At 28.5% G+C, this 26,371-nt stretch overlaps 2 protein-coding genes across 2 annotated transcripts; both read right to left on the minus strand.

Moving 5' to 3' along the window:
- Positions 1-22,816: 22,816 nt before the first annotated feature.
- On the minus strand, positions 22,817-23,691 carry LOC111623276. Its single transcript, XM_023365797.1, has 2 exons — positions 23,109-23,691; positions 22,817-22,976 (listed from the first exon to the last, which is right to left on the minus strand). The coding sequence occupies exons 1-2, from the start codon at positions 23,618-23,620 to the stop codon at positions 22,817-22,819; spliced, it is 672 nt and encodes a 223-aa protein (XP_023221565.1). The 5' UTR covers positions 23,621-23,691.
- A 188-nt stretch (positions 23,692-23,879) lies between these two features.
- On the minus strand, positions 23,880-25,660 carry LOC111623278. The gene is made up of 2 exons (XM_023365798.1): positions 24,367-25,660; positions 23,880-24,283 (listed from the first exon to the last, which is right to left on the minus strand). Exons 1-2 carry the CDS (start codon positions 25,313-25,315, stop codon positions 23,880-23,882), a joined length of 1,353 nt encoding a protein of 450 aa, XP_023221566.1. The 5' UTR covers positions 25,316-25,660.
- Positions 25,661-26,371: the final 711 nt, after the last annotated feature.

Here is a 26,371-nt window from a genome sequence, read left to right on the forward strand (position 1 = left end):
TCACCTCCAAAAACGAGAAGAAAATGTAACGAATTCGCAAAGAAAATGGTAAAATTATATTGAAATATTGGAAATTTAGAAAGAAAAGTAAATGAATTCCTCTATTTCTTTAAAATGCCACGAACAGAATATTAAATCTGGAAGTTATTAAAAGCAGGTACGTTGTAGAAGATATCAAAGTTATTACTTGTGAAAGATAAGTAAACATTAAACATTATAGAAATAAAATAAATCAATAGTTTTCAAAGAAACATTTGATTTAAATAAAGAATATATCTTTTCAGAGCAATTTGAATAAATCTTATAAATAAATAAATATTCTATCTTTTTCTCTTATTTGTCTTTGTTGTTGGAGAGGCTATAAAAGTAGAAATTAGTTTTTTAGAAATTTCATTGGAACTTATATTAAAATATCGTTGCTTTACTTGAATATAAAAAATATAATGTTTTAAATAGAGAGAAATCATCGAATTTATTTCAGAAAGGATTTCAAAATAGTAAAAATTAATTTTATGGTCGGAAACTTAATATACTGTATACTGAAACGCAATATACAGTACAGCCGTATTTAAATTATCTATGTGTGCTACTCTACATCGTATTCAAAATTATTTAAAATTTAATTTCGAATTTATGATCGTTTTGATGATAATTTGTACTGTTTTCTAATTGAAATATCAAAAATAACTCAAGATATTTATGATTAGCTATCAAAATGTAATTCTAATGATGTATAAATTGAAAAATATATCCTATATTATATTACTATACTACCCTTTCCTCACTCTTCACTTTCTTTCAATCTAGATCTTCAAGTTTGGTTCACACCCTAATAATAATAAGGTATAGACTCCTAAATATGGTTTACAACTTATTATTATTAATGTGAAAGAAAACTAAAAAAAAAGGGAAAAAGTGAGGAGAAAGAGGATAAGAAAAAGGAGAGAATGTCCAAGTAAAGTAAATTTTCTTAGAATATTCATAAAACAAATTAAAGCATTTTACAATATAAATAGGCTACAATAAAACATTAATTTGGTATAATATTTAGTACCTTCTAATATATTTTTTATTTATATTCTATAAGTATTAATATTTAAATAAAAGCAACTTGCTCATTATAAATGTAAACTGGCTGAAAGTTTTTAGTGATTTTAATTATTAAAATGTTTTATTATAAATTCTTTTTCTTTAATGAATTTTTTTTTGTAATTTTATGTTCTTTCTTTACAAATTACATGGAAAAGTAAAAGTATTGTCTATTCCTGCTAGAATTAATTGTCATTCAGACAAACTGTTTTGTATCTTGCAATAACTTACACTTATAGCAAAGTATCATTGATATTCATGTAAAATTACATTTAATTCGCTACATTATTTCATATATTTTATAATTCAACCAGTGGATCTGTTTAAATTAGGATAACATAAAGTTAATTTCGTTAGATTGTAGCAACTAACACATAAGCTGGACAACTTACAACTTAAGGTCTCATACTATAGGAATACAGTTTAAGGCTTACAATTTAAAATTTCTTATTATTTTATGGAAAGACAAGGCCCAGTGTTTATCTTCTTCCGTTCTACATTCTATTAATTTATTACATTTTATGTGTTAAAAATATACTGTAGAATCTATTAGTTGTTTATACGTTTGGCTCATGTAATATATAAAAATTATCTATATCTTCTACTAAAGAATTTATCAAATTTACAGTGTTATATATACAGTCGACCCCCCTATAATTACGGTCCCTATAATTACGATTCCTATAAAACTACGAAAAAATATACGTATTTTGGAAATGTTGAGTCGGATTAGTGTAGAATCTTCAAACAGCCGTAGTCCGTAAACTTGACACGTGTCGGGCTGTGATTGGAACGACTTGTAAGAAATCGGATTCCTAATAAATTGGAACGTATCTATATCTTATAGGGGGGTCGACTGTATGTACTAATGTACTTGTTTACAGTTTTGCTATCTGTATTAGTGCTGCAACCTTCCCTAAGCAATAAATAATTTTCAAACGATCTTTATGTTCATTTTTTTTTGTTTTAAAATGTGTAAGTAATAGCTCATACACACGTTAACGTTGTATAATAGATACCCAATTAAATTACAATTAAAATTTTAACTACTTTAGCCAAACATTCCACAATTTTTTAAATTACTGTAGACGAATTTTATAGTAAATTTTACATTTAAAGTAATTTTCGATATGAAATTTAAGTTCTCAGGAACAATGAGAAACTTTTTAGAATCGAACAGTTCTTAATTCTTGTATTCAAATATTTCCATCGTTAGTCAAAATTGGTTTGAATTAAACTCAGTAAAATATGACAACGTTTTACTAATAATTACATTTTGTTAATTCTTCACACTGATAAATTTTATTTTTATTACTGACCAATCATCATTTATGTATTATCTCAATAGTCCTATGAAATCATGAAAGCATTTACTAATGAATTTATGGTCTCATGATTTATGTCCGCATTGGTAATTATAACACAAGGATTTCAAACGAATTAGATACACGATATTCTGAATCTAACAAATAATTGTTTATGTAAAGATAATATTAGTACCCATAATGATTCAGTCTTTTAAAATTAAAAAAAAACCCATCAATATCATATATTTAATGGGAGAACAATGCTTATTCTATTGAATAAACTTCTGTATAATATTAGGAAGTAACTGTTCTGTTATTCACGTGTCTATTGTTTAGAGGCTAATTAATCTCTGCTGCAACTTTAAAGTTTTCGAACTTAATTCATGAACAGTAACCAATTGTAGCTGTATTTCGATCTTTTAATCTATCTGAAATGCACGTAATGACCAGAAAAGAAACATAAAAGAGGAAAAGAGAATATGATTTACGGAAACAGAATTTATTAACTAACATTTTAATAGTAAATTCTTAAACAATGAGAATATTGAGAACAGGGAATACACCACAAATATTGAAAAATTTAATTTCAGATAGAAGGGAGATTTCCAGCAAAAAGAAATAGAAACAGCAGTGGTATAACAATTTTTGTTTTAGAGAAAAACATACAAAGTGAAGTTTTATATCAATATACTCTTTAAAGCAGAATACATCTGAGACGTTTAAGGAATATTTAAAACGAAAGCAAATATCTTACAATTTGTTGAAAGAAAAACAGAAAATTCTTTATTAAAATCTGAATAAGCAAATACTAAGATGCAAAAACCCGGCTATGGGAAACTGGTCTGTCTCTACTTAGATGTTAAACACGTGAAGAAAAATCCGAAAAACTCACGTGATAGCCTATTGGTGAGCTATTGGGAAACTGGCCCCTATTTAGAACGATAAAACCCGCAACAATAGACACTCTAGTCCGTTAGTGAGGTGCGAATCCACGACCAATTAACCAGTATTCATTGTTTTTATTCACTCGGCTATTGTGGGCGAATTGTTGAGGTTCATAAAAAGATTCACTGGTAATATTGAATGTAGTATGATGTTTTATGCCGATCAAGATAAAGAAACTAGTAATTCGAACACAAATCAATTATTGTATTTATTCAGACACTTGGCAAATTCATCATTAAATTTTATTCAGTTGATACGTGTTCATTGTATTTTACGAACGAGTTAAATGTGCAGAAAAATTTTATAATTTTAACTTTCAGTAATCTGTAATCAAAAAAGTTGGCTGAAGAGGGGCAAGGAATGCCCGAAACGTGTAAAAATACAATGAACACGTATCAACTGAATAAAATTTAATGATGAGATTTGCCAGGTGTCTAAATAAATACAATAATTGATTTGTGTTCGAATTACTAAAAATTACTAGACACGGTTTCAAATATACCAAAATAAAGAAACTAGTTTAAATAACATTGTGAGAATTCTTGTTCCACAGACTCTTAATAACATGGCAGTAATGGTTTGGAACTTCCTAAACAAGTAATTTCCTGTTCAATTCAAAGATACATTGGTTCGTTTATTTAAGTATATTTTAAAACCGCAGTTATTGCAGATAGTTGGACCGGAATTAAGTATTGCATGTTTTACCATAAAAACAGTCTAAAATACCCAACATTGGCCTATAGCTATATATTGTTACCAACATTAAGAAAGACATTTATATTCGTATTAAAAGTAAGATTTCAAAAATGAATTGAATGAAAGGATTTAATAAGGACAACTCAGTTTGCTTACACTTGTAGTAGGGACACAACCCAAGCAGTTTCTGTTCTACACTCTTTTCTTTGGTAGTTAGATCTGCAGAGTAGGCTATAGAAAGTCTTTGTTTCTTTTCAAGACGACAAAAAAAATTTTTCGATTCAATTCAAATACGGAATTTATTGAAAAAAAATAGATTTATTAAGATAATAAAAGCATTATTTAGCAACTATAAAGTTATAATTGTTCAAGGAAATTTAGAACATGGCCCAATAAATTTAACAGACGTTCACCACAAGATGACCAATCTTATCGTATCTATTTCAATTTTATATTATACACAACAAACAAAAATTTTTAAAGGATATGATAGCATAAAATTAGGAAACAAAACAATTCACTTTTATTAATGTATGAATAGATTTATCAGTTAAGTTTTACTTTTAGCACAGATGAAACTCAACATATATTTTGTAACTATAGATTCCTATATTAATTTTTTATAATGAAAAATGTATTTTATGCTACTTCTCTAATAACTTTTTTATTTCACATATTAAAAGAATAGAATGCAATTATTAATTTAAGGGGAAAAACGTTAATTAAATACACAATGTTCAATGTTGACTCAGGACATTCTTCAATATTTTAATTCTTGAAGTTAGACTATTTACAAAAATATATTAACATTTTCGAGTCTATCATTAAATCCTTTTACACAAACCACAGAAGACACAGTTACATTGGTTAGAAGATAAAACTTCTTTAAAAGACAAATAATAAAAGGTAAAAATTCACAATTAAAAATGATCAAACGCCAGCCTTTTATTGTAGGATCTGACGTTTTTAACATTAAAAACATAAGAATCTTCTCACCAACTATCAAGTCCTTTTCCAAATTTTATAACTGGTTCATCCCTCTAGTGGTAGTTACGAGTCTATCATTTTCATTTGCATAAGTTCACAATGTTCAATGTTGACTCAGGACATTCTTCAATATTTTAATTCTTGAATATTTTAATTCTTGTGTCTTCTGTGGTTTGTGTAAAAGGATTTGTGTAAAATGATAGACTCGAAAATGTTAATATATTTTTGTAAATAGTCTAACTTCAAGAATTAAAATGTTAATTAAATAATTTATTTTTAAAGATTAATCAAATTAACTTTTTATAACTTTTTGTTAAAAATAATATTTTTCTCATTTACAATTGTATAATTTCTATCCTTTGTAACAATGCTTATATCTAATTACCTTGACTAATAAGGATTATTATTAATTTAATTATTCGTCATTAAGAATTCAAAAAATATAATTTAAAACTAGATAAATATTTATTATAATTATTTAATTAGAAATTTAGTAACTGTAATTTATTCTAATTTTGTTATCACTTTAAAAAATGTTTGAATTTTTTTCTAATACTAAACCAATAAATTACTAAATCAGTAAAAAAAAATGTTTAAAAAGAAGAAAATAATAAAGAACGTATAATTATAAATTTCGTATAATTATATAATTTTTATTGAAATAATATGTAATTATAGTTAAAAATAGCTTTCACACTTAGTTTATCATTTAAAATATTAAATATAACCCCTGAAAACACATATCCCAAACACACATCTCTTAATACACTGTCATCACATACACTTCTATCTCGTATTACACAAGAAAGTTATCACACTTATAAGAAAAATCGAGAATTTAATTTTTAATGAAGTGTTAAATAATAAAAATGCTTTTATGTGAATGAATACAAACGATTTATTATTTAAAAATATTTCTCTTTATTGCTGATCAAAGTAAACGCAGTACGTTTATACACTTTGCTAGATGAAAATAAATATATAAGATATATATCCAGTATATATAAGATGTATATATAAGATGTATATCCAGTACTGTATATACATCTTATATATACAGTACTGGATATAGTAATATGTATACATTATCTAGAGTAAATATACTGAGACTCAGAATCAGAAAACTGCTGTCCTATAAATCGAAATATAAATTATAAAGTAACCTTCTCTTTTGTAAAGATGAAGAAACTCAAGAAAATAAAACTACGAATGAAGTGATTAAGTTTTAATAAGAGAATTTTTATATATCTGTTTCTATTTTTAATTTCAATGTAATTTAATTTTATACATGAGGTCATTATATATATTATATATTACCTTATGTAAAAATATTAGTAATATTATATAAAAATAATATATATAATGATCTACTATGTATGTCTACATATGAAAGTCCTATATATATAGGTTACACATTGATGGGAGCTACTGAAATTTGCAAAAAATTTTACCAAAATGACATAAATTATGTAATTGGTTGGTACTGTACATATAAAAGTATAATCATAAAGTAAATATTCAAATATTTAAATTTATGTTTTCATCCGAAAGATTGAATTTAATTATGTATATACGACAGATCAAAAATTTTTGGTTGAATCTGAAAGGTATATTTTATGAAATTACACCTTAGATTCAACCAAAAATTATGAAAAAAGGTTGGAAAGCATGACCAGCCATTGATCAAGTCTTGCATGAAGACAACATTCTCTGTACGAACTCATGGCTGACATGACTTCGTACAGAGAATGTTGAGTCACATAGATTGTGTACAATATTTTAGCATCAAATGACTAAACAAATTCGTTAAACATACTCGTAAACTTTGTCGTTTCATATTTTTTTTTTACAAAATAAAAATACGTTGAGTAGAAGAGAAGTAATAAGCGCATGAATTTCGTATACTTTTTATTCATTACCCGTTATCATAATTAAAATGAAATGCAAATCTCTACCAATTTCTACAACTTTTGTTATTATAAACAATTGAAAGAAGTAGAATAACAATATATATTTGGAATTTGAAAATATTTTTATATTTTGATGTAAGTAAAGTCAAATTTTATTACTATAAAATGCTATTTAAACTTACGCTAGTGAATAATATTACAACTATGTTTAATATAATCGATAGTTCCTTAGGAATTAGTATGAATTATTTATTTTGATTTTCTCTCTTTTATCATGCTGCACTGAAAATAATGTCAATATTTTCTAAAATTATATACATATAATTTTGTATAATTTTAGATAATTATAGTTTCATCAGAAACTAGTTTTCAGACACCAGAAATAGCAAATTCATTTTTATAATTTTGCTTTCTTTTTCTATGAAGACCTTCATACTCCTACTATGACTAGAATTTACGGTCTTTACGACTTCATAATTTTCTCAATATATCAATATCTTAGTTCTACAAGATGCTGCTATTGTTTCAAGAGACATTACACAATAGATTGCTAACCAATTGTAAATATCATGAAGTTTAACGGTTTTGCTGTTAAACTAACAAACCTATATACGATGCTTAATTGGTTGAATGATAATTGTTTCAATTAATTAAGCATCATTTCTGGTGAAATCGCAGCTTTACGTTCCACATCCGAGATAAGCTTAGATTTAAATACGTTAAGGAATTAGACAAATATAATAGTTCGATTTCGATATATTCCGCTTAATTCCGTATCATATTGATACTGAATTAAGTACTTATGTCAGAATTACTTATTCTAAACTGAATAACACCTAAATAGGTGTTATTCAGTTTCCCATACAAAATCCTCCTGTAGGCACATCCCTCTTGACAGATCATCCTCGTGCCGAACTGCCTTCTTTCATCATTTTTAATTAAAGCAATAAAAACTCTTTTCTTACTTAAAGACCATTTAAAAATATTTAAACACCATTTAGACCACACGAAAAACGGCGAGATATATTTTATTGTAAAATTCTATTCTATAAAATTCTAATAAAATAATAAAATTCTATAAAAATATTCTATTTTAAAATTACTTAATATTTTACGTTTTTAATAAATTTCATTTTAATTATATTTTAGCGTAAATAAAAAATATAGCAACTACTTGCGTAACTTTTCCAGCTGTTATGAAATTTTGTTATAAAAATTTTCTGTATTTTTAATTATTATAATATGGTAAAATACTCAATTTTGAGGGTAGAGATGAGTTTTATAAAAAACTGTAAATGCTTACACCAAATAAAATCCGATCCTACGCGAGATATTACACGTGACCACCTTCTATCTCTCCATCCCTTCAACCTTTTACAACCAAAATTTAACAGCATCAACAACTCTTATATATAAGCTATTATACCAAATTTCGTTTCTTAATCTTCACCCCATCCTGAGATGTTGAAGAAAATAGACGCCAACATATACATATCTACAGAATTGTTTTGCGTTTTTTTTTTACTATTTTATGTTCAAGGGGTCTCAAAACGTGGAGTTTTACAAAAACTCGGAAAGTGAATTTTGACACGATTCTAATACTTTCCCTTGTTACCTTCCCTATTACATTACAGCTCGGGATTAACATGTATCTAATTTAAACGCACCTTTTAACTAAGGCAAGTTACCATTTTTACTTATTTAATAACATATTTTTATTTCACCATTAAAAATTACATTAAATATAAATTCTACAAATATAAATGAATTAGATAAAACTTTTTGCGGTAGCAAAATTTAGCTGGAAGTCAATCGTTATGAATTTCTCTCAATTTAACAATTTATCTTGGAGCAACAATTTTAAATAATTGCTCCAATAAATAAATTCTATTATCATCGATATTTTTTTCTTCATAACAATGTTCGAAATTATATTTTTCTGTATCACTTACATAAGAGTGTATTGATTTAATCTTCAGTTATTAAGGAGACATTTATATCCCATCGGATCGAATCAATAGAGGAAAAAAATCAATACGTTCCAAAACTAAAGAAAATATTCAAGTAACAACTCCAGAATAATTTAAAAGAAGTACGTATTACGTTTTGAGGAATTTAAAACGTAACTGTTAATTGAATTAAAATATAGTATACTTAGTAATACGGTCGTTAATACTCTGGCTCCTCAATTTTCCGGTCTGTGCGCTTCTGTTTTCATGAAAATGCTAGTCATGTCACACATTCTGTTTTTCTGTTTATTCGGGTTTATTTTCTTTAATATTGTATGTCAGAGCGCCGTATTATTTGTTCGCCTGCCTCAAAAGGAATCAGTACCAAAGGACGACAAGTCACGTCATTCATTGCCCCTTTAATCATTTCTTAGCCTTATATACTCTCAGCAATCCAGAACTCTCACAAATCTGGCATTCCCCTATTCAAAGAATGGCCGAATTGGAAAGTGTCTGATGTACTGATATATTTTTATTTTAAAACTTCATTTTATTCAGGTAATAACAACGAATGCAAACTTGAAGACGTAGTTGATAAAATACTTCATAATTTAAGACATTATTTCTAGTGGAATAACCAAACGTTTTATTTTTTATTTTTATTATTTTTTGCCATTCACAAAATTACACAACACAAAGAAGAAGATGAAATCTCTCATGCTGCCTACAAGTAGGCATTACAAGATAATACCTTTTATTTATAATTAAGTATCGCGTATATTTTATTAAATTAAAGCTACAGAATTTGGAAAATCAGTAAATTGAATTTGTTAATAAAACCACATCAGATCTGAAAAATTGATTCCCAGGATTTTACTTTTCTATTTTGCTTGGTTTTATTTTGTTTTATATATTTGCCAACAAGTCTAGAATGATAATAATTATTTAGTTTTCTTCCAGGAAAGTTTTGAATATCGTAAATTAATTCATAAAAGTTTTTATCATAAAATAAATTGAATAATTCATTTCCATAAGCAATTTAGGTTATTATTTTAAAGCAATGAGACTTTAATCTTTAGAGGATTATATTCAAATTTATTTTGTGAAATATTCAGAATAATAATGAAAATTTATTTGTGGCTCATTTTTTGGATATAGATATATTGAAGTTGAATAAAAAAGGAAGATAAAGGAAAAATTAAATTAGCTTTAATTTTCATATGAATCTTTTCTTTAAAAAAGAAAGACAAAAGTAGAACAACTAAAAATATAAGTTTTGCAGGTGATATTTTAAGTACGCTAAAAGAAAATTACAAAATGGAATAGGATATAAATCTGAAAATCCTAGAACCGAATTTCTCTTTTATTGTTTCTTTTCTTTCTTAGTTTCCAGATGTGATACTCTATAGCTCCAAGTCTATAGATAAAGCACAGAAGAAAGGAATGGTATCAAAGTATCACAAGGACACATTTTTACATTTCTATGCTTCGATAGGAAAATATTTCAGATAAAAAGAAAATGTTTGAAGGTATTATATAGATTTCCTACTAATCCTGCATATAACTTGTAAGATATTTGAAACGAATCTTTCGGAATATTGACTATTTTTTAAAGATATTTTACGTATCCTTTAATATATTCTATACATAAATTTTCTTAAATTGAATTTTTATATTTAATATTTTTTTAGTTTTTCAGAAATGATATTATGAAATAAATTATTTCAAACAGTTAAAAGTTAAATTATTAAATATTTTGATATAAAAATGAGTCATAGCACTATCATAACCATGTTATAAATTTAAAATAATCATATTAATATAAGATAAGGTTTTATTTTTAAAATAAAAGTAAACAGTTATAAAAATTATTTCTCAAATATAAAATTTAATTTAAAATTTATGGATGATTTAAGTGGAAGATTATAAATTGTCATGTTTATTCCACTTTCATATACAAAATTACAGTTGAATTTAGAATCAAATAGTTGAAATATGAACTTATAAAGTTACAAATGATATTAAATTATTTTTATTATAATAATTTTATGGAAATCACCAACGTAGCAAATTGAAAAATTATAATAATGATTTGTGATTTCAAATTTCGAATAAATCATCTTTAAAAGAAAGTATAATAATTGTAAAAATAAATCTTATATTACTCGATTTCTAATTGTATATCATTATATAAATATTCTCCGTGACTTTTTCTTAAAATTTATTTGATTTTTTAAAATAAAAACCCTATAAATTTTTACTAAAAATAACTTTTGTTAGCCATTATCGTAGTATAGAATGATTAAAATTATTTTAAACATTGAATATAGTGACGTAACTAAGATTTTCCTCTGGGGGATCAAGGAGGATGATGTAAAATGTACATTCAGAATGAATAAAAATTAAGTGTGCCATAAAGTATCGTTTATTCATAAAAAATTATTTATTTATTATTATTTTTTAAAATAAATTTTATACTGAAATCCTCTAGGAATCTAACTCTCCCATAAGAACATCACAGATATTGGCCTCTTTGTGCTCTCTGAGCGATAAGGGGCCTAAAACCACAAATAATAATAAAAAAAATCATCACAGATAATACATAAAATAATAATAATGTTAAAATATAATATTAAGTATGTATATAATTTAATAAAAAATTAAATTAGTTTCTTATATTATTTAATGGAAAATTGTGAATTCATTTCGTCCTAGGGAAGATAATATTTTACGAAATGAATGGTTAACTTTTTGAAAATATATACCGTAGATAATACGGTAAATTTTCTATCAACAAATTCTATGTTGGATGCTCCAATAGCATTACTCGAATATGATCAGCGTGCAAATAGTATAAGGAATAACACCACTCTAAAAGGATTTTATCCTGGATTGTTTCATGAAAACAACTTTCTTCTCAGATTAGAGTTGCTGTTAAATTCATTTAATTACATCTTAAGATCTGTCAGGTTAAATATTGCATGGTTAACAAAAAACGGAAATAGTAGACAGCATCCTGGAAATTATTTTTCTATGGCTTCTACTGAATCCATAGAAAACATTTAATTTTAACGGAATGATTTCAAGAACGAACTAATTGGAGAATTTGTACTCGATAAAAGAGTACAATTCAAGCTATTTTGAAATCACAGAATAACGTGGGTCTAACATTTGTTAATATAGTTGAAATGCTATTTACACAGTAAAACCACGATTATCCGTGGTTCCTCATTATCCAAGGCGAACCTGTAAGTGAATAAAAATACTACTTTTTTATATTATAATTCATAAAGTTTAAAATGACAACACATATTACAAAATGATTTTTTTCTGTTACCTTTTATCATTTAACTTCAATGTAAGACAAATTATTCATATTAAAATGTATTTACAATAATACATGTCTTATTGACACACGAATAACAAAGGACGTTACTGCTCATGGGCGGAAAAGACAAGTCCATTTGAAAATAGGATAGTTACTTCAGAAAATGAGTTAGTTTAGCAAACAAATTCGCAGATGAAATTAGGACGTAATAAATAGTATAAATGTTCACTATTGTAAAGAAAGAAAAATGATAAACTGTAGCTCATCAATAATGCTTAACAATGCTCACTTCTTTGCATTCGTTTCATTTTCCTCACCTAGCCTGGAAATAGACACTTCCTGAAAATCTGCCAACTGGGTTTCAGGCATCTGTGGTCAAACAATATCAGCTGTATAATAAAGGATGTAAAAATGTTATACTTACATAACCTATAATTAAATATTTTATTTTTGGACCTATAATTAAATTCACTAGGGCACAAAGAGTGGCTTAAAGGTGCTACCATATAACTCTTTTATATTTGTAATTTTCAATCCGAAATGGCCTCCCGTTTTGTCTAACTTTTCGGTTATCCGAATAAAAATCGATCCACATTATCTCGGATAATTGACGTCTTACTATAATTATGAAGTAACATTTATGAAGGCTGTGTCGAACATTCACCGTTTAAATTAATTAAAGTTCTATCTCAAGGAGACTCTTTCTTCATTTCTTTTCCGGGTAGTTAGGTAGGCCTATATAACACGGAAAATTTGATTTTCTGTTTTCGTGTCAAATTTGATTCTCTGGTTTATTTTCAAATCTCTACGTTTTGAGACTCTGCCGCTAAAAAAGTGAGAAAAAAAAGAAAAAATTCTGCATGTTTCGTATAATATCTTAAGATGGGGTAAAGGTTAAGAAACGAAATTTAACATGGTAATATGTATATAAGCGGCACTGATGCTGTTAAATTTTGAAGTACGACACTCAAAGGCATCGTGTCATATCTTCAGTGAGATCGGATTTAACGAAAATTTCACTCGTTATTGGCATCTACATTAAAAAAAAAAAAAACTTCTTTTTTCCCCTTAAATTTAGTTTTTTTTTTGCCTTTTTACACAAATTTATGATATAAGTTATTATTAATAACATCTCATAATAGATGACGCCAAACACAGTTTTAATTTTCAGCTAGCGTCGTAATGTTTTTTTTTAACCTGAATATTTTTTAGATGGAGATTTTTATCATAATTCAGCAAAATTACTCCTTTTAAAGTTTTGTTATTAGCCTACTTCAATTTTACATAGTAGTATAATTGAAAATTATCGGTCTTGCTAATGATCTCCGTAAACTTGTGTTCGAGTGATAGGAAAGTCGAGCAAGAGCACTTGACAGATTGTTTTATTTCTTCGAATAATGATTTTCAATTGTTTTCAACATACATTGACAAAGATTTAGCTATAAACAGAAGACTTGACGTCAAAACTAAAACGTTCAGATATAAGAAACTAATTTAAATTATGAATAACTATAATCCAGGATCTTTGTCATATTATTCATGGCCAATTTAGACTCTGGGTAATTGATATAAACTTGGTAAAGTATACAGTATTTTTCTACAATATTCTTTGGAGTTTATCGTCACTATTCTCACATATAAATTTTCGTTAAAAGATAAGAGACTCTCGGGATGATCTGATAATCGACGTGATGAAACAGTTGTAAACATAAAACATTATCTTATCAAAGGTAGGGTAAAACAATTGTATATTCAAGTTAAAGAGTTGCTGTCTAGTTGTAAAATTTTTCTGACTTTAATTCTAATGATGAAGACCAGAATTTTGTCTATAAACTTTTGATGGATCCCATCTTAATTAATGCTCCTAATTCGTGCATCTTAAGCTTCAAGAGACAGTCTTTAAATACGCTATCAATAAAAATTCCATTTGTTTACGCTATTCACTAATACACAGCATAATCTCTCAACCTTGAATTGTTTTATGCATAATTTTAAAATTAGGATAGTGTTCGCGGTTTACCGATTTGATATGTAGTAATGTAAATCAATTTAGAAATAAAAATAGAAAAACCTACACGTTTATCAAAATTAAAAACATTCTTTATTTTAAATTTTTGACAAATTACATTATAAAAATTGAAAGAAGTAAAGAAATTAAATATATAATACACAAACATGTACCGTACTTAGAATAATTTCAATAATAATTCTAAAATTAATTTAAATTATTATTATTTAATACATTTATCTTTAGAAACACTTTACAATTTTACTCAAAATTGTTCAATATTTTACAGAAAAAAATAATAAAAAAGTAGGAAGATAAAAGAAAAAAAAAATAGCAAAAATAAAAACAGATATTAGGAAGAAAAAATTCAAACAGAAACATTTTTTATCTTAGATTAAAATAGATTCTTTTATAAAAAAATAAAAAATAAGAGAAAAATGTTATAAAAACCTTATTGAAAGAATATCTGTAAATTAAAAATAATAAGCAGAAGAAAAATAGAGTTTGATATTAATACTTTGACATGTCTCCTATGTAAATTAATTTTTATAAAAAACACTTTAATGATAATTTTTACAATTTAACACACTATACTGTATAATACTTCATTAGTGTTTTACATAAAAATCTAGCATAAACATTTATTAAAGTATAAACTACAACCTTTGAAAAATATAAATGTAACTTTATATTATTATTGCAAAAAATAGAAAATATATGACATAAAATGACTATTTTTGCTTAAAAAAATAGCAAAAAAAATTAATAATAATATTCTCGTTATTATTTTTCTCTTGGGAACTAATTTGGCTAAAACTATAAACAAATAGTGAAATGTTATTCGTTTATCTCCTTGTTTCTTTCNTGAAAAATTTTTCATTTCATTTCTTGTACGGTTTTCGTCCAAGATAAAAACGATGTAAGTAGTCAAACAGGCTTTACAGATCTTAAAATTGCCAAAAAGTATGGGAGCAATTACTCTAAAGCTCTCACAAAAGAAAAAATCTGGAATCAAACTAGAATTGGGAAGCCCTCGTACCAAACGATAAAAAATCAAGGAACTTTTTTAAAATTTGTGTAAAGCTTGAAATTTTTTTTATTAAAGATGGTTTCCTTTCTCTCAAGCTACAAAATAATTGTAATTTATTTAATTTTTACAACCTCCGAGTGTAGTAGATCTGCACAGCATTGTTAAAAATATACAGGTTTCTCTGTTATAGTAGTGCCACGTTAAAACTGTTATCTGTTACAATGTTATATTCTAGTAATAAATATAATTTCGACATTAAGAATTTTCATACGCGTTAGAATTTAATATTGAGAAGTATCGTGTATAAGTTCTTAAGTTCAATGTAAACAGGATAATCGGCATTGCGCGTATAGTAAGTAGTAAGTGCCTGAGGCGTAATTTGAATAATGTAGAATACGCAAACTTTCCTTATCTACTGTATAACAGAAGAAGAATGACTTGCTGAAAAATCTGTCAACAGTTGATCCTTGAACAAAACTTCGTTCGTGCATGAATTATTTTTCGATTGTGTAATCTCTAACTGTGTTTTTCCTATTTTAAGACTACATTGTCGGAAGCTAGAACTTTACTTAATCGACTTTTACATTCGGATGACTTTCACATCATCATCTTTCATTTCTTCAAATTTGTAAACACAAAATAATATATAAATAAATAAATACCGAGTGTCCTGTCTTTTAACGCCTTGCTTTAACCTGTTTATATCCTCAGTGTTGCTACTCAAATTTCATTTATTTCTAATTAAGATAAAGGTTTGAAACTTTGAGAATATATCTAAAATGATGTTTTAAGGGGTGGTTCCATCTCTTCCATTCTCTCTTCCAAAATCCGATAAACATAACCAAACGTAGAATTTAATCATGTACCCCCCCTATAACACTGTTGATAATTCCGTTTTATAAGAATTTCATGTTGTACGAGTCACTTAGATTTTACAAATACGTGTGCCGGGCTGTGAACGGCTCAAGTATTTGTAAAATCTAAGTGACTCGTACAACATGGAATTCTTATAAAACGGAATTATCAGCAGTGTTATGGGGGTCGACTGTATTATACAGCAGATTCAATTATAACGTTATTAATTGATACAAAATCAATAAAACATAATTTAATATATTTAAAAAGTTAAAAAAAGTTTTATTGGTCATGTTTTTCAAGATGGGGTAGGGAACGTGAGGATGGCATCACACCTACCATTTACATCACTACTGTGCCTATATGTATTATAACTAGGATGTGTGTGTTTCACGTAACGTGAAACACACACATTACGATTAAATCCTATATTTTGTTATGTTTATCAGGCATATGGGTTGTTAGCCCGCCCCTAAACATTATTAAAATGCATCATCATCAAACTTAGGTATGTGCTCAAAGTTTCAACCTTCTATTTTAGAAGTGGATGAAATTTTAATCGCTGATTTCAGAACGATATACAATGTAATTTAAAAGTGTTTAATAATAATAATAAGACTATCAATGAATCAAACAAAATTTTATTTGCATATAAGGCTATAGCCTGTTACAGGGGGTATTAACTTTACAATTTCTTTTCTCTTCATTTATATTATTATATAATCATATTTTTAAAACTTTTTCTAACATTATTAAAGTATCTATATATTTCGCTAATACTGGCTTTATCCAACTTTCTATACATTTCTTTTTCTTCCTAGCAATTATTATTTTGTTCTTTATTAGTTTTTAGTTCTCGTTCTTTATTCTCCATGCTTACATATAATAAATGCAATTTCGATAGTTTTTTCTTACATATTGGACAGTTGAATTGTTCATATTCTACGTACTTATCGTTAATCATCAATCCTTTTTGGTTAAGTCTAAACTGTATAATAAAATTATTAATTGATGGGAAGTTTAAGATCTCAGAATAACAATTACTTTTTTTCTTTTTTGAATATCTTCTGTATCTTGTATTATTGAGTATTCCATTACTCTATATATTAGTTGACTGATTCGTTGATCATTATTTTGGAGATATTCAAACACTAATTCTATCGAGAACCCGTATCGTATATATTAAAGATTTTCGATATTTGCGTTATCCAATTGCGCTTAATATCTTTAATTCTTGATTTTTTATATAATAAATATACAAGTTTTGTCGTCAAATCTTTTGTATTAATCATTTTTTGTAGAAATTTTATATAACGTTTAATCAGTATTGTATTAAGTTTATACCTCATTAATTCTAGACGCAACGCACTACCAGGAATATAAAATTCAAGTTGAAATATTCTTCTAATAAAAATATTTTGAATTTTTTCCATATTAAAATTGTTTAGACTCCAGATTGGAGCAGCATAGCAGAGAGTTTATCACTATGAGTTAAATAATTGAAAATGAGTTTTAACATTTCTTACTTTTAGTTTACAAAATAATCCCATCAAATTATTTATTAGATTTCTGGCCTTGGCTACTGTATTCTTATACTGTTTGTTGAAAGATAAATTTGACATGAATATTATCCCTAGATTGACAAATACTTCATCCACACTTTCTGAAATTGCATATTGTATATTTTCTTAAATTATTTAAAAAACTTGTATGATTTATTGAAATAATGGTGTCATTTCATATTGCTTCCCAATGTTGCACTGTATTGCATAGTTCTATTTCAAGTCAGAGTTGAGAAAGCTAAATCAAAATCAAATTTTATTTGAAATAATAAAACTGACTTTTCTAAAATTTAGTTAAGGATTTTTTTTTACACCAAAGCACACTGTTAAAAAAATTAAAATTCGAATTTATTTCAAAATTAACTAAAATTTATATCCTGAAACTTAAAATTACAGTAAGTACTTTTTTTTGTTGATTTTGTTACATTAAAACAGTTACTTAATACTACTTAATGACATTTTAAAAGAATTCTACTTACTTTCCTTCATTTAGAATAACAATTCACATTTAATTGCAGGCAAAATTGAAATAACAATTCCTCAAACCTTCAAAATTTCAAATGTAAATAACAAAACTGGCATTTGATCTATGCATGCATATATTTATTACTCCAGACACCAAAAACTCCCCTAAAAGTTGATTTGGACACACCTCAAAATTGCTTTTGACACACTACATTTTATTATATTTTTGAATGAATGTTTGGGATTGTAATATACCATATTCTAGTAGAATGTGAACAAAATCATCATCATTGTTACATAGAGTGAATATAGTGAACAATTACTTATTTTAATGATCAAATATAGACAACAATACATCTAACCTGAAATGTTGAACTGATCTANTATATAATTATTTTTATATTTTTAGAATTAGAAATATTAGAAATATATTTTATTTAAAAATCTGATCAAATATTGAATTAGTTTGTAAGGCAATAATTTAATAATTGAATATGGAATTCCATGAGCCAGGAGCTGATTTATTTTTCGACTCAATAATCTGTTTCTGGACTTCATTAATACTTATTTCTTCTTGACTAATTTGGTTAGATGTTATCACCTCCATATTAATGTTTCTTTGATTGTATAAATACTCGTCAGAAAAATCTCTAAAATATTCTATCCACTTATTATAGTTTATTCTATTTTTATTAAAACATTCGGACTTTTTCATTCGAAAACCATTTAATATCTTCCAAAATATTCTTGTATCTTTAGATAGTATTAATTTCCTATTTATATTCGCCAAATATAATTTCTTTTTTGGCCTTAATTAAGTTCAAATAAATTCTCTTAGTTTTAACATAGTTCGTCAGTGCTTCTGTTGTATTGCTCTTTATGTTGTATTGCTCTTTTAAGTTCTTTTGTTTTTTTAATTTTATAATAATAACATGAGTTATCAAACCACTCATTTTTATATCTATACTTATTGGCGAGGTTACATCTCTTAAATTTGCATTCTTCTAGTTTTGATATCATTCTCTGATAATTAACTATTGGTTCTTTCTCGTTTTCTAACGATATCAAATTCGTTGTCATAGCCTCCGCCTCCCTTAACCATTTCTGTTTGTTGTAGTTTGAGGTAAATTTACTATTAAATATTAATGACTGATCATCTCTTTTACACTTCCTTATCTTTTCTCCATCCATTATTAACTTAAGTTGTACTGGAAAATGATCGGATGAGTCCTCATCCAGTACTGTCAAGGATTGATAGTATTCAATTAAGGTCTCAGAGCATATAACATAGTCTACAATTGATTTTTCTGTATACGATGTATAAGTATATTCTGCAGGAACATCTCCTTCTATTCTTCCATTTAGGACTACTAATTGGTTTTCGTGAATAAACTCTAATAGAGTTTTACCTTCACTATTTAATATTTTATCTTTAGATTGTCTTTTATTATTCATATTTTCATAATTTTGAAAAATCTTCGTGTCCGACATCTCTCCTATACGTGAGTTAAAATCTCCTCCGATCATCCACAGGTGAGTAAGAAAATCCCACTTTAGATAATATTGAATTTCACTTAATATTGGTTTCTTTTTCACCGTTGGCTGTAGATATGTTACAATTATTCCTAAATAATGTTTGTTCCAAGCATTTTTTAGTTCGTCTTTTAATTCTATTATCGCTAGTATAAAGTTCTTGCTTATAGTTTGATATAAAATATCATCCAGACTTTTCTTGATTAAAAGTAACATGCCTCACGAAGGACGGCCGAATTTACTTGTTCGGTATTGCATTGCTCATTAATATATTATTTTCTTGTTCTAAATAAGTTTAATCCGACAAATTCAAAGTTGTTAACCACGTTTCAATTATTCCTATAATTTCATTCAAATCTATAAATTTTTTATCGATATTGTCTGAATTTTACCTTCGATTCCTTGGCAGTTCCAAAAACTAAATAATACATTAGTATGTATTTTCTTTGATCTTAATTTAATCTTTTTTATATTATTTTTTTCCGAAGTCAGTTTATTACCGTTCACATTTTCTTCATCTGTTTCTGTATGATTATGTCCCTGATCATCATTTTGTATATTTATTGCTTTTATTATTTTGTCAGGGTTTTTTGGGTTATTTGTCCTAAAAAATGGTTTACTAATATAAAGTCATTAGTATCCATATCAAGTGTATATACGTGATTGTCTTTTATATAGTGATCGTCTCTTATTCGTACTCTGATATTTTCTGCCATTTCTATCTTAATTTTATTAAGTAGTCATTCCTCCTAATTCTAGATCTAAGGCATAAATCTGTTTTTATGACGATGTTCTTTTCCTCATTCTCCATTTTAGTACGGTTCATCCAAAATTTCTTAAGGATTAGATTCCTTTCTTTAACCGAAGTTGTCATTATTTTTATCATTTGATTCTCTAAATTATTTTTTCCCAAGTTGATTAAACCTTCTATTTCTATATCTTTTAACCCTAAATTTACCTTTATAAATTGTTTTATTTCTTGCAGGTTATCAACCGTTTTAAATGGAAAATTTAGAGTAATTAGATTTCTTTTAGTTTTATCATTTAATATTCTATCTAACTCAAACTCTAACATACCTTTTAAATTTACACAAGGTTTTACTTTTTTCTCAGATTGTTGAATTTTTTGACCAATGATTTTCATTTCTTCTTTAATTTTCGTGTTGTCTTCCTGAAGTCGTCTAATATCATATTTGATTATCTGCATTTCCTGGTTTAAAGAAATTGATTTAAGTGAGTATTCCGGTTTATTTTCTCTTAACTGCTCATTCTGTTCCGATGTTTCAAAATAGTCCTTAATTTCAGAATTTCTCATACTATTGGCATTTATACTCATCGCATCCTCTGAAGTGTATTCTTCACCAATTAAATCCACTAACTGCTTCGTGTCTTCCGAACCAGTTAGTGAATTTAATTCCGAAGTCTGAACAAATTCTTTTCTGAGTCTTCCACGCCCTCTTCTTTGCATATTTGTTTGACTTGATTTTAGCGGAGAACGTTGAAGCGGGCCAGGATTCGTTTCGATTCGGCCATAATTAACAGCAATAATATTAAATTAATTGGTTGTTAAGCAACTATTAAAAACTAGATAATGGCTTTTAATCCAGGCGTAATCCGTTGTGCGTTGTTAGTCTCAGCTCTAACAAAAAGTCACCAACACTCACCACGACTAGATGCGCCCCCTAATAATAAGACTAATAAATTCGAATTTAAAAAAAATAAATTAAACACAACGGACAATTAATAAATGAAATAAAGCTAAGAATTGTATANGGCGTAATTGTCTGCTGACCAATCAGTGGCTGTACTTTCAAAAAGCCAACGGCCACTTTCAACCATCTGTCGATGACCGTTACGACTAAAAAAACTTCGATAGGTCTTACTTTCAGGGGTAGGTCTTATATTTCGTAATTCAGCAAAATCTGTGCTAGGTCTTATTTTCTGCGGATGTCTTATTTTCGGGGAAACACGGTAGTTGTCTATTTTTTCTTTCCTTTGTTAGTTGTTGATAAATCTTCTGCAATAAGCAAGGATGCGTTGAAGTTTTAACCATGAAGATGATTTTCTTATATTCAAAGGATCTTCTGTATCAGTTTTGCCTGTGAAAGTGACCGTTGTCTTCTTTCTTTCTTCTTGAACATCATAATAATTGATTGTATTTACCTTCCACATAATAATTGATTGTATTTACCTTCCAAGTTACCTCCTCATCGTAAAGAAACTTTGGTCCATTCCACCATTGATCACACGACTTTAACGTAGCTGGGTTAAGCCCACGTGACGCATAGTCTGCAGGATTCTCTTTGGATTTAACATGCTTCCAGTGTTGTGGAGGAAGATAAGTCTGAATCTCACTTACTCGGTTTGCTACGAAAGTTTTCCAATTTCTAGGCTCACTTTTAATCCAAGACAAAGCTATAGTTGAATCTGACCAAGCGAAAATGTCTTCTTTATTTATTTGCAATTGTTGATTCACTCGATGCATTAGCTTAGCTAAGAGTTGTATAGCACAGAGTTCTAATCTAGGAAGAGTCACAACCTTCAATGGAGCCACTTTAGTCTTTGCACAGAGTATCTTGATTACATTTTCTCCCTGAATTCGTTGCCTGCTGTACAGGCAACGAATTCAGCATAAGCAGCATAAGCTCGTTCTATACAGCAGCATAAGCTCGTTCTATACAGCAGCATAAGCTCGTTCTATACAGCAGCATAAGCTCGTTCTATACAGCAGCATAAGCTCGTTCAGATGTGTCAGCAAACCCATGCAGTTGAAGTGGATATTTTCTGTCAATAGCATGACGTGGTATTTTTATTTCTGTTAATGTTTGAAGTTCAGCCCTAAAGCATTTTTGTTCTGCAATGACTGTAGGTAGCAATTCATCCCATGTTGTTCCAATTGTCCAAAGGCGTTGGAGCATCATTTTACCTTGATTGTGACTGGTGCTAACCAACCCAATGGATCGAATAGTCGTGCGATGTCTGAAATTACAGTACGATTTGTAGGGGGTTGACTAGAGAATTTACACAACACGAAGTAAAATAGATCTTCCTTAGTATTCCAATTAAGACCTAAGGCCTTCGTTAAGTCAGATACTTTAATGTGATGGTTGTCAGTACTCTCAGATTGTTGTAAGGCTGATATCATTGTCCTGTCATTTGAGATCGATCCACTTGCGAAGATAAAATTGTCCTTTATTTAGCATCTCTGTAAGCTGTTGACACAAATAAACTGCCTCCTGGCCTTCGTCTGTACCTGTCATTAAATCGTCCACATAGAAGTCACGTTCAACCACTGTCGACGCTTCAGGAAAATGTTTTCTTTCATCGATCGACAGTTGTTTCAAGGTCCTTGTAGCTAAATAAGGACCAGATGTGGTACCATACGTTACTGTATTCAGTTCACATTCTTTCACTGGCAATTCTGGTGATGATCTCCACAAAATGCGTTGCCATCTTCTATCTTCATTGTTCATAGATATCTGTCTGAACATCTTTTCTATGTCTGCCGATATAGCAATCTTCCACGTACGGAAACGAAGGAAGATTTCAAATATATCATCTTGGATTTTAGGTCCCACACAGATTTGTTCATTTAGTGATTTATTGTTCGATGACTTGGCTGAGGCATCAAAAACCACTCGGAGCTTCGTGGTTTCGCTGCATTCTCGTATGACGCAATGACGAGGTATATAGTAACACTCTTCAGTAGTTGAGACTTCAGACATGTGGTGTTTATTTTCATACTCCTTCATGAAATCATTGTATTGAGTACGAATGTGTGGATCCTTTTCTAGTCTTCTTTCTAATGCCTGAAGCCGACGAAATGCCATTTGCTTGGAGTCTCCTAACGTTGGTTTTTCTTCCTTAAAGGGAAATGAGACTGAATAGCGTCCAGTTTCTTGTCTTCGATGAGTTTTTTGAAAATGTTCTTCACATTTTGTTTCTTCTGCCGACATTTTTTGTGTAGCTTCTACCTCTTCGATTTCCCAAAATTGTTTTAGTATTTTATCTGTGTTACACGTAACAAAGTTGCTGACCCACAGGACCAGAGACTACCCATCCAAACTTTGTGAGCTGTAAATAAGGACAGTTTGACTCTTTCACTATTGACGTGGATGTTAAGACATCATGATAATAATCTGCTCCTAATAGAATGTCTATTACACGAGGCTTGTTGAATGCTGAGTCTGCTAGATCTATATTCTTAATATGCTTTCAGTCTGAAATGTTAACCTTTACTGCTGGGAGAATACTTGTAAGCTTCGGCAATACGAATGCGTTAATTTGTAAAGAGAACTGGTCATATATCGACTGAAGTTGTAGCTTCACTATACCCTTCGTAACTCCAGAATCTGTTTGACCCAGACCTATAACTCTTAATTTTCCAGTTTCTTGCGACAATCTTGTTCTTTGAACAAACGCTTCACTAACAAATGATGACTGCGATCCATTATCTAGTAGTAGTCTAGCTTTATGTTTGGTTCCAAATGAGTCAATCACATTTACTACTGCCGTCGCTAACAAGACAGTTTTTTGTTGAGTTTCAGATGCGTGGTGTGTAATAATCACTTCACTAGTGTTGCAATTCGCTGTTATACAAGAAGATGCTGCGTTTGATGCTGTAATTAGAGGGGAAGATTCGTCTTCATGTAGCATGGTGTTGTGTTTCTTACGACAATGCTTGCATGTAGATGTAATTTACAGCCTTTCACTGAGTGATTACCCTTAAAACAGTTAAAACGGAGTCCAGCATTCTTGATAGTGACCTTACGAGTTTTCACGTTCTGTTTCTGGAACGCTGGACAGTAAAAAACATGATGCGCCTCCTTGCAAACTGGGCAACTTAAAACGGTCACACTATGAGCTTTGAGTGTATTTGATAGTTTTCCTATGTTTTGTTGTGTTCTTTGTTTCCACATATTGCTCACGGAAATCTCTAGAGCACGATATCTCTGCTCCAGAAATTGCTTCAACTCATTGAATGTAGGAAATGTAGTCGTTGTAGCCTTTAATTCCCACTGTTTTCTTGTTTCATCATCGAGTTTGTTGCTTAATGTATAAACCAAAATGTGATCCCAATGATCTGTCGGCAATTTTAACACTGCTAATGCTCTGACATGTTTTACAGTAGTGTCTAGCAGTCGTTTGATTTCACTAGCCGAATCAGTCCTTGCACGTGGCTGTTGAAAAAGAGCCTTAAAATGACTGTTAATAATCTGTCGTTCATTTTCATATCTATCTTGCAGTATCTTCCATGATTCTGTATAATTACCTTCACTGACTTCAATGAAGTGTAGGAGTTGTTCGGCTTCTCCCTTTAAAACTGATTTTAGGTAATGAAGTTTTTGTGCATTTGTTAAAGTTGCATTGTTATGCACTATTGCTGAAAATAAGTCTTTGAACTTGATCCATTCTAAATAATCTCCGTCAAATGTTGGTAGTTCAATTTTTGGTAATTTTATCGACGCGGAGTTTGCCTGCCCTTCAAATGATGCATTCGACTGTCTCGGTAATGCCTGTGTTGATGTCTCTGTTATTGGCGCCTTTTCGTCGATTAATGATGATAATTTGGATCGTGCTTGAATATATTTTTCCTCTACTTCTTCATAATCTTTTTCTTGAGCTGTTGATTGTTCATCTGTTCCAAACATGATTATATTGTTACTTATACTGTATTAAGATATTCTTTCCACGTATCATCTAATAACGTGATTCTTGGTCTAAGAATATGAATAGTTGCATTTTGAGCTTCACTACCAAAGGCAAAATTGTAATGTCTTGTTATGCTTTGTTTAATAACCTTACGGATCCTTTTTTGTTGCGAAATGTCCATGATGAATAATAACTTGCGATATGCTATATTAAACTAGTACGGTTACGTTTAATAAACGAAACCTGAGACGATAGAAACTTCTACTCACTTGCTATTGTTGTACTGAACTTTGTTCGATACTCGATATTCCAACCAACGCAATATCCACGAGTTTAGGCTTAACACACTGCTTTGAAAAGACGTTCCTCACTGAAAATGATTGCGATTCTTTGTTATCGGACTTAATCCGCCTCGATGGACCAAAATTTATGTTATGTAATAAATGATCTTTATGTTTATGCTTCTCGTTTCTGCTAAAAAGAGACAGGACAAAATTTGCTTCGAACTTACGTTCATCAAACGTTCTCGTTCTCGTCTCGTCTTTTCTCACGACAGATATGAGACACATTTATTAATAATTTAAGTAATTACAGTTGTAGAAAAAAATGTATAAAAACTAGATAAAATTAAATTATGGAGTATTTAAACAATAATAAATTTGTAAAACATAAATGTGAGAAAATAACAAAAAAACATAATATCCGCGGGGTGGCGACATCCATCACCCCACCATCCAATTACAAAGAAACTTCGTAAACTATAACAAGATTACTTTATGACTGAACAAGGTCAACTTCATTGGCGAACTGTAGTTGTGACAAAGAAGAGGAGCTACTCCAGGAAATACTCGCTTTATTTTCAAATTTGATATCCCGAAAACATTCTAAAAGTGACATAAAATAATAATAATTCACACTTTTAACATGTCATAGAGTTCCTCTTCCAGTTGCATCTTGTTTTTTTTTTTTGTATTTTCACCCGAAATTACAAAATTAACGTTTATAGCAAAAAGAAAACTTAATATAATGAATATTTACATAATTAAGCTGCTTGT

The sequence above is a fragment of the Centruroides sculpturatus genome, unplaced genomic scaffold (assembly GCF_000671375.1).
Source record: "Centruroides sculpturatus isolate CEXI.00-Female unplaced genomic scaffold, Cexi_2.0 scaffold302, whole genome shotgun sequence".
NCBI lineage: Eukaryota > Metazoa > Arthropoda > Arachnida > Scorpiones > Buthidae > Centruroides > Centruroides sculpturatus.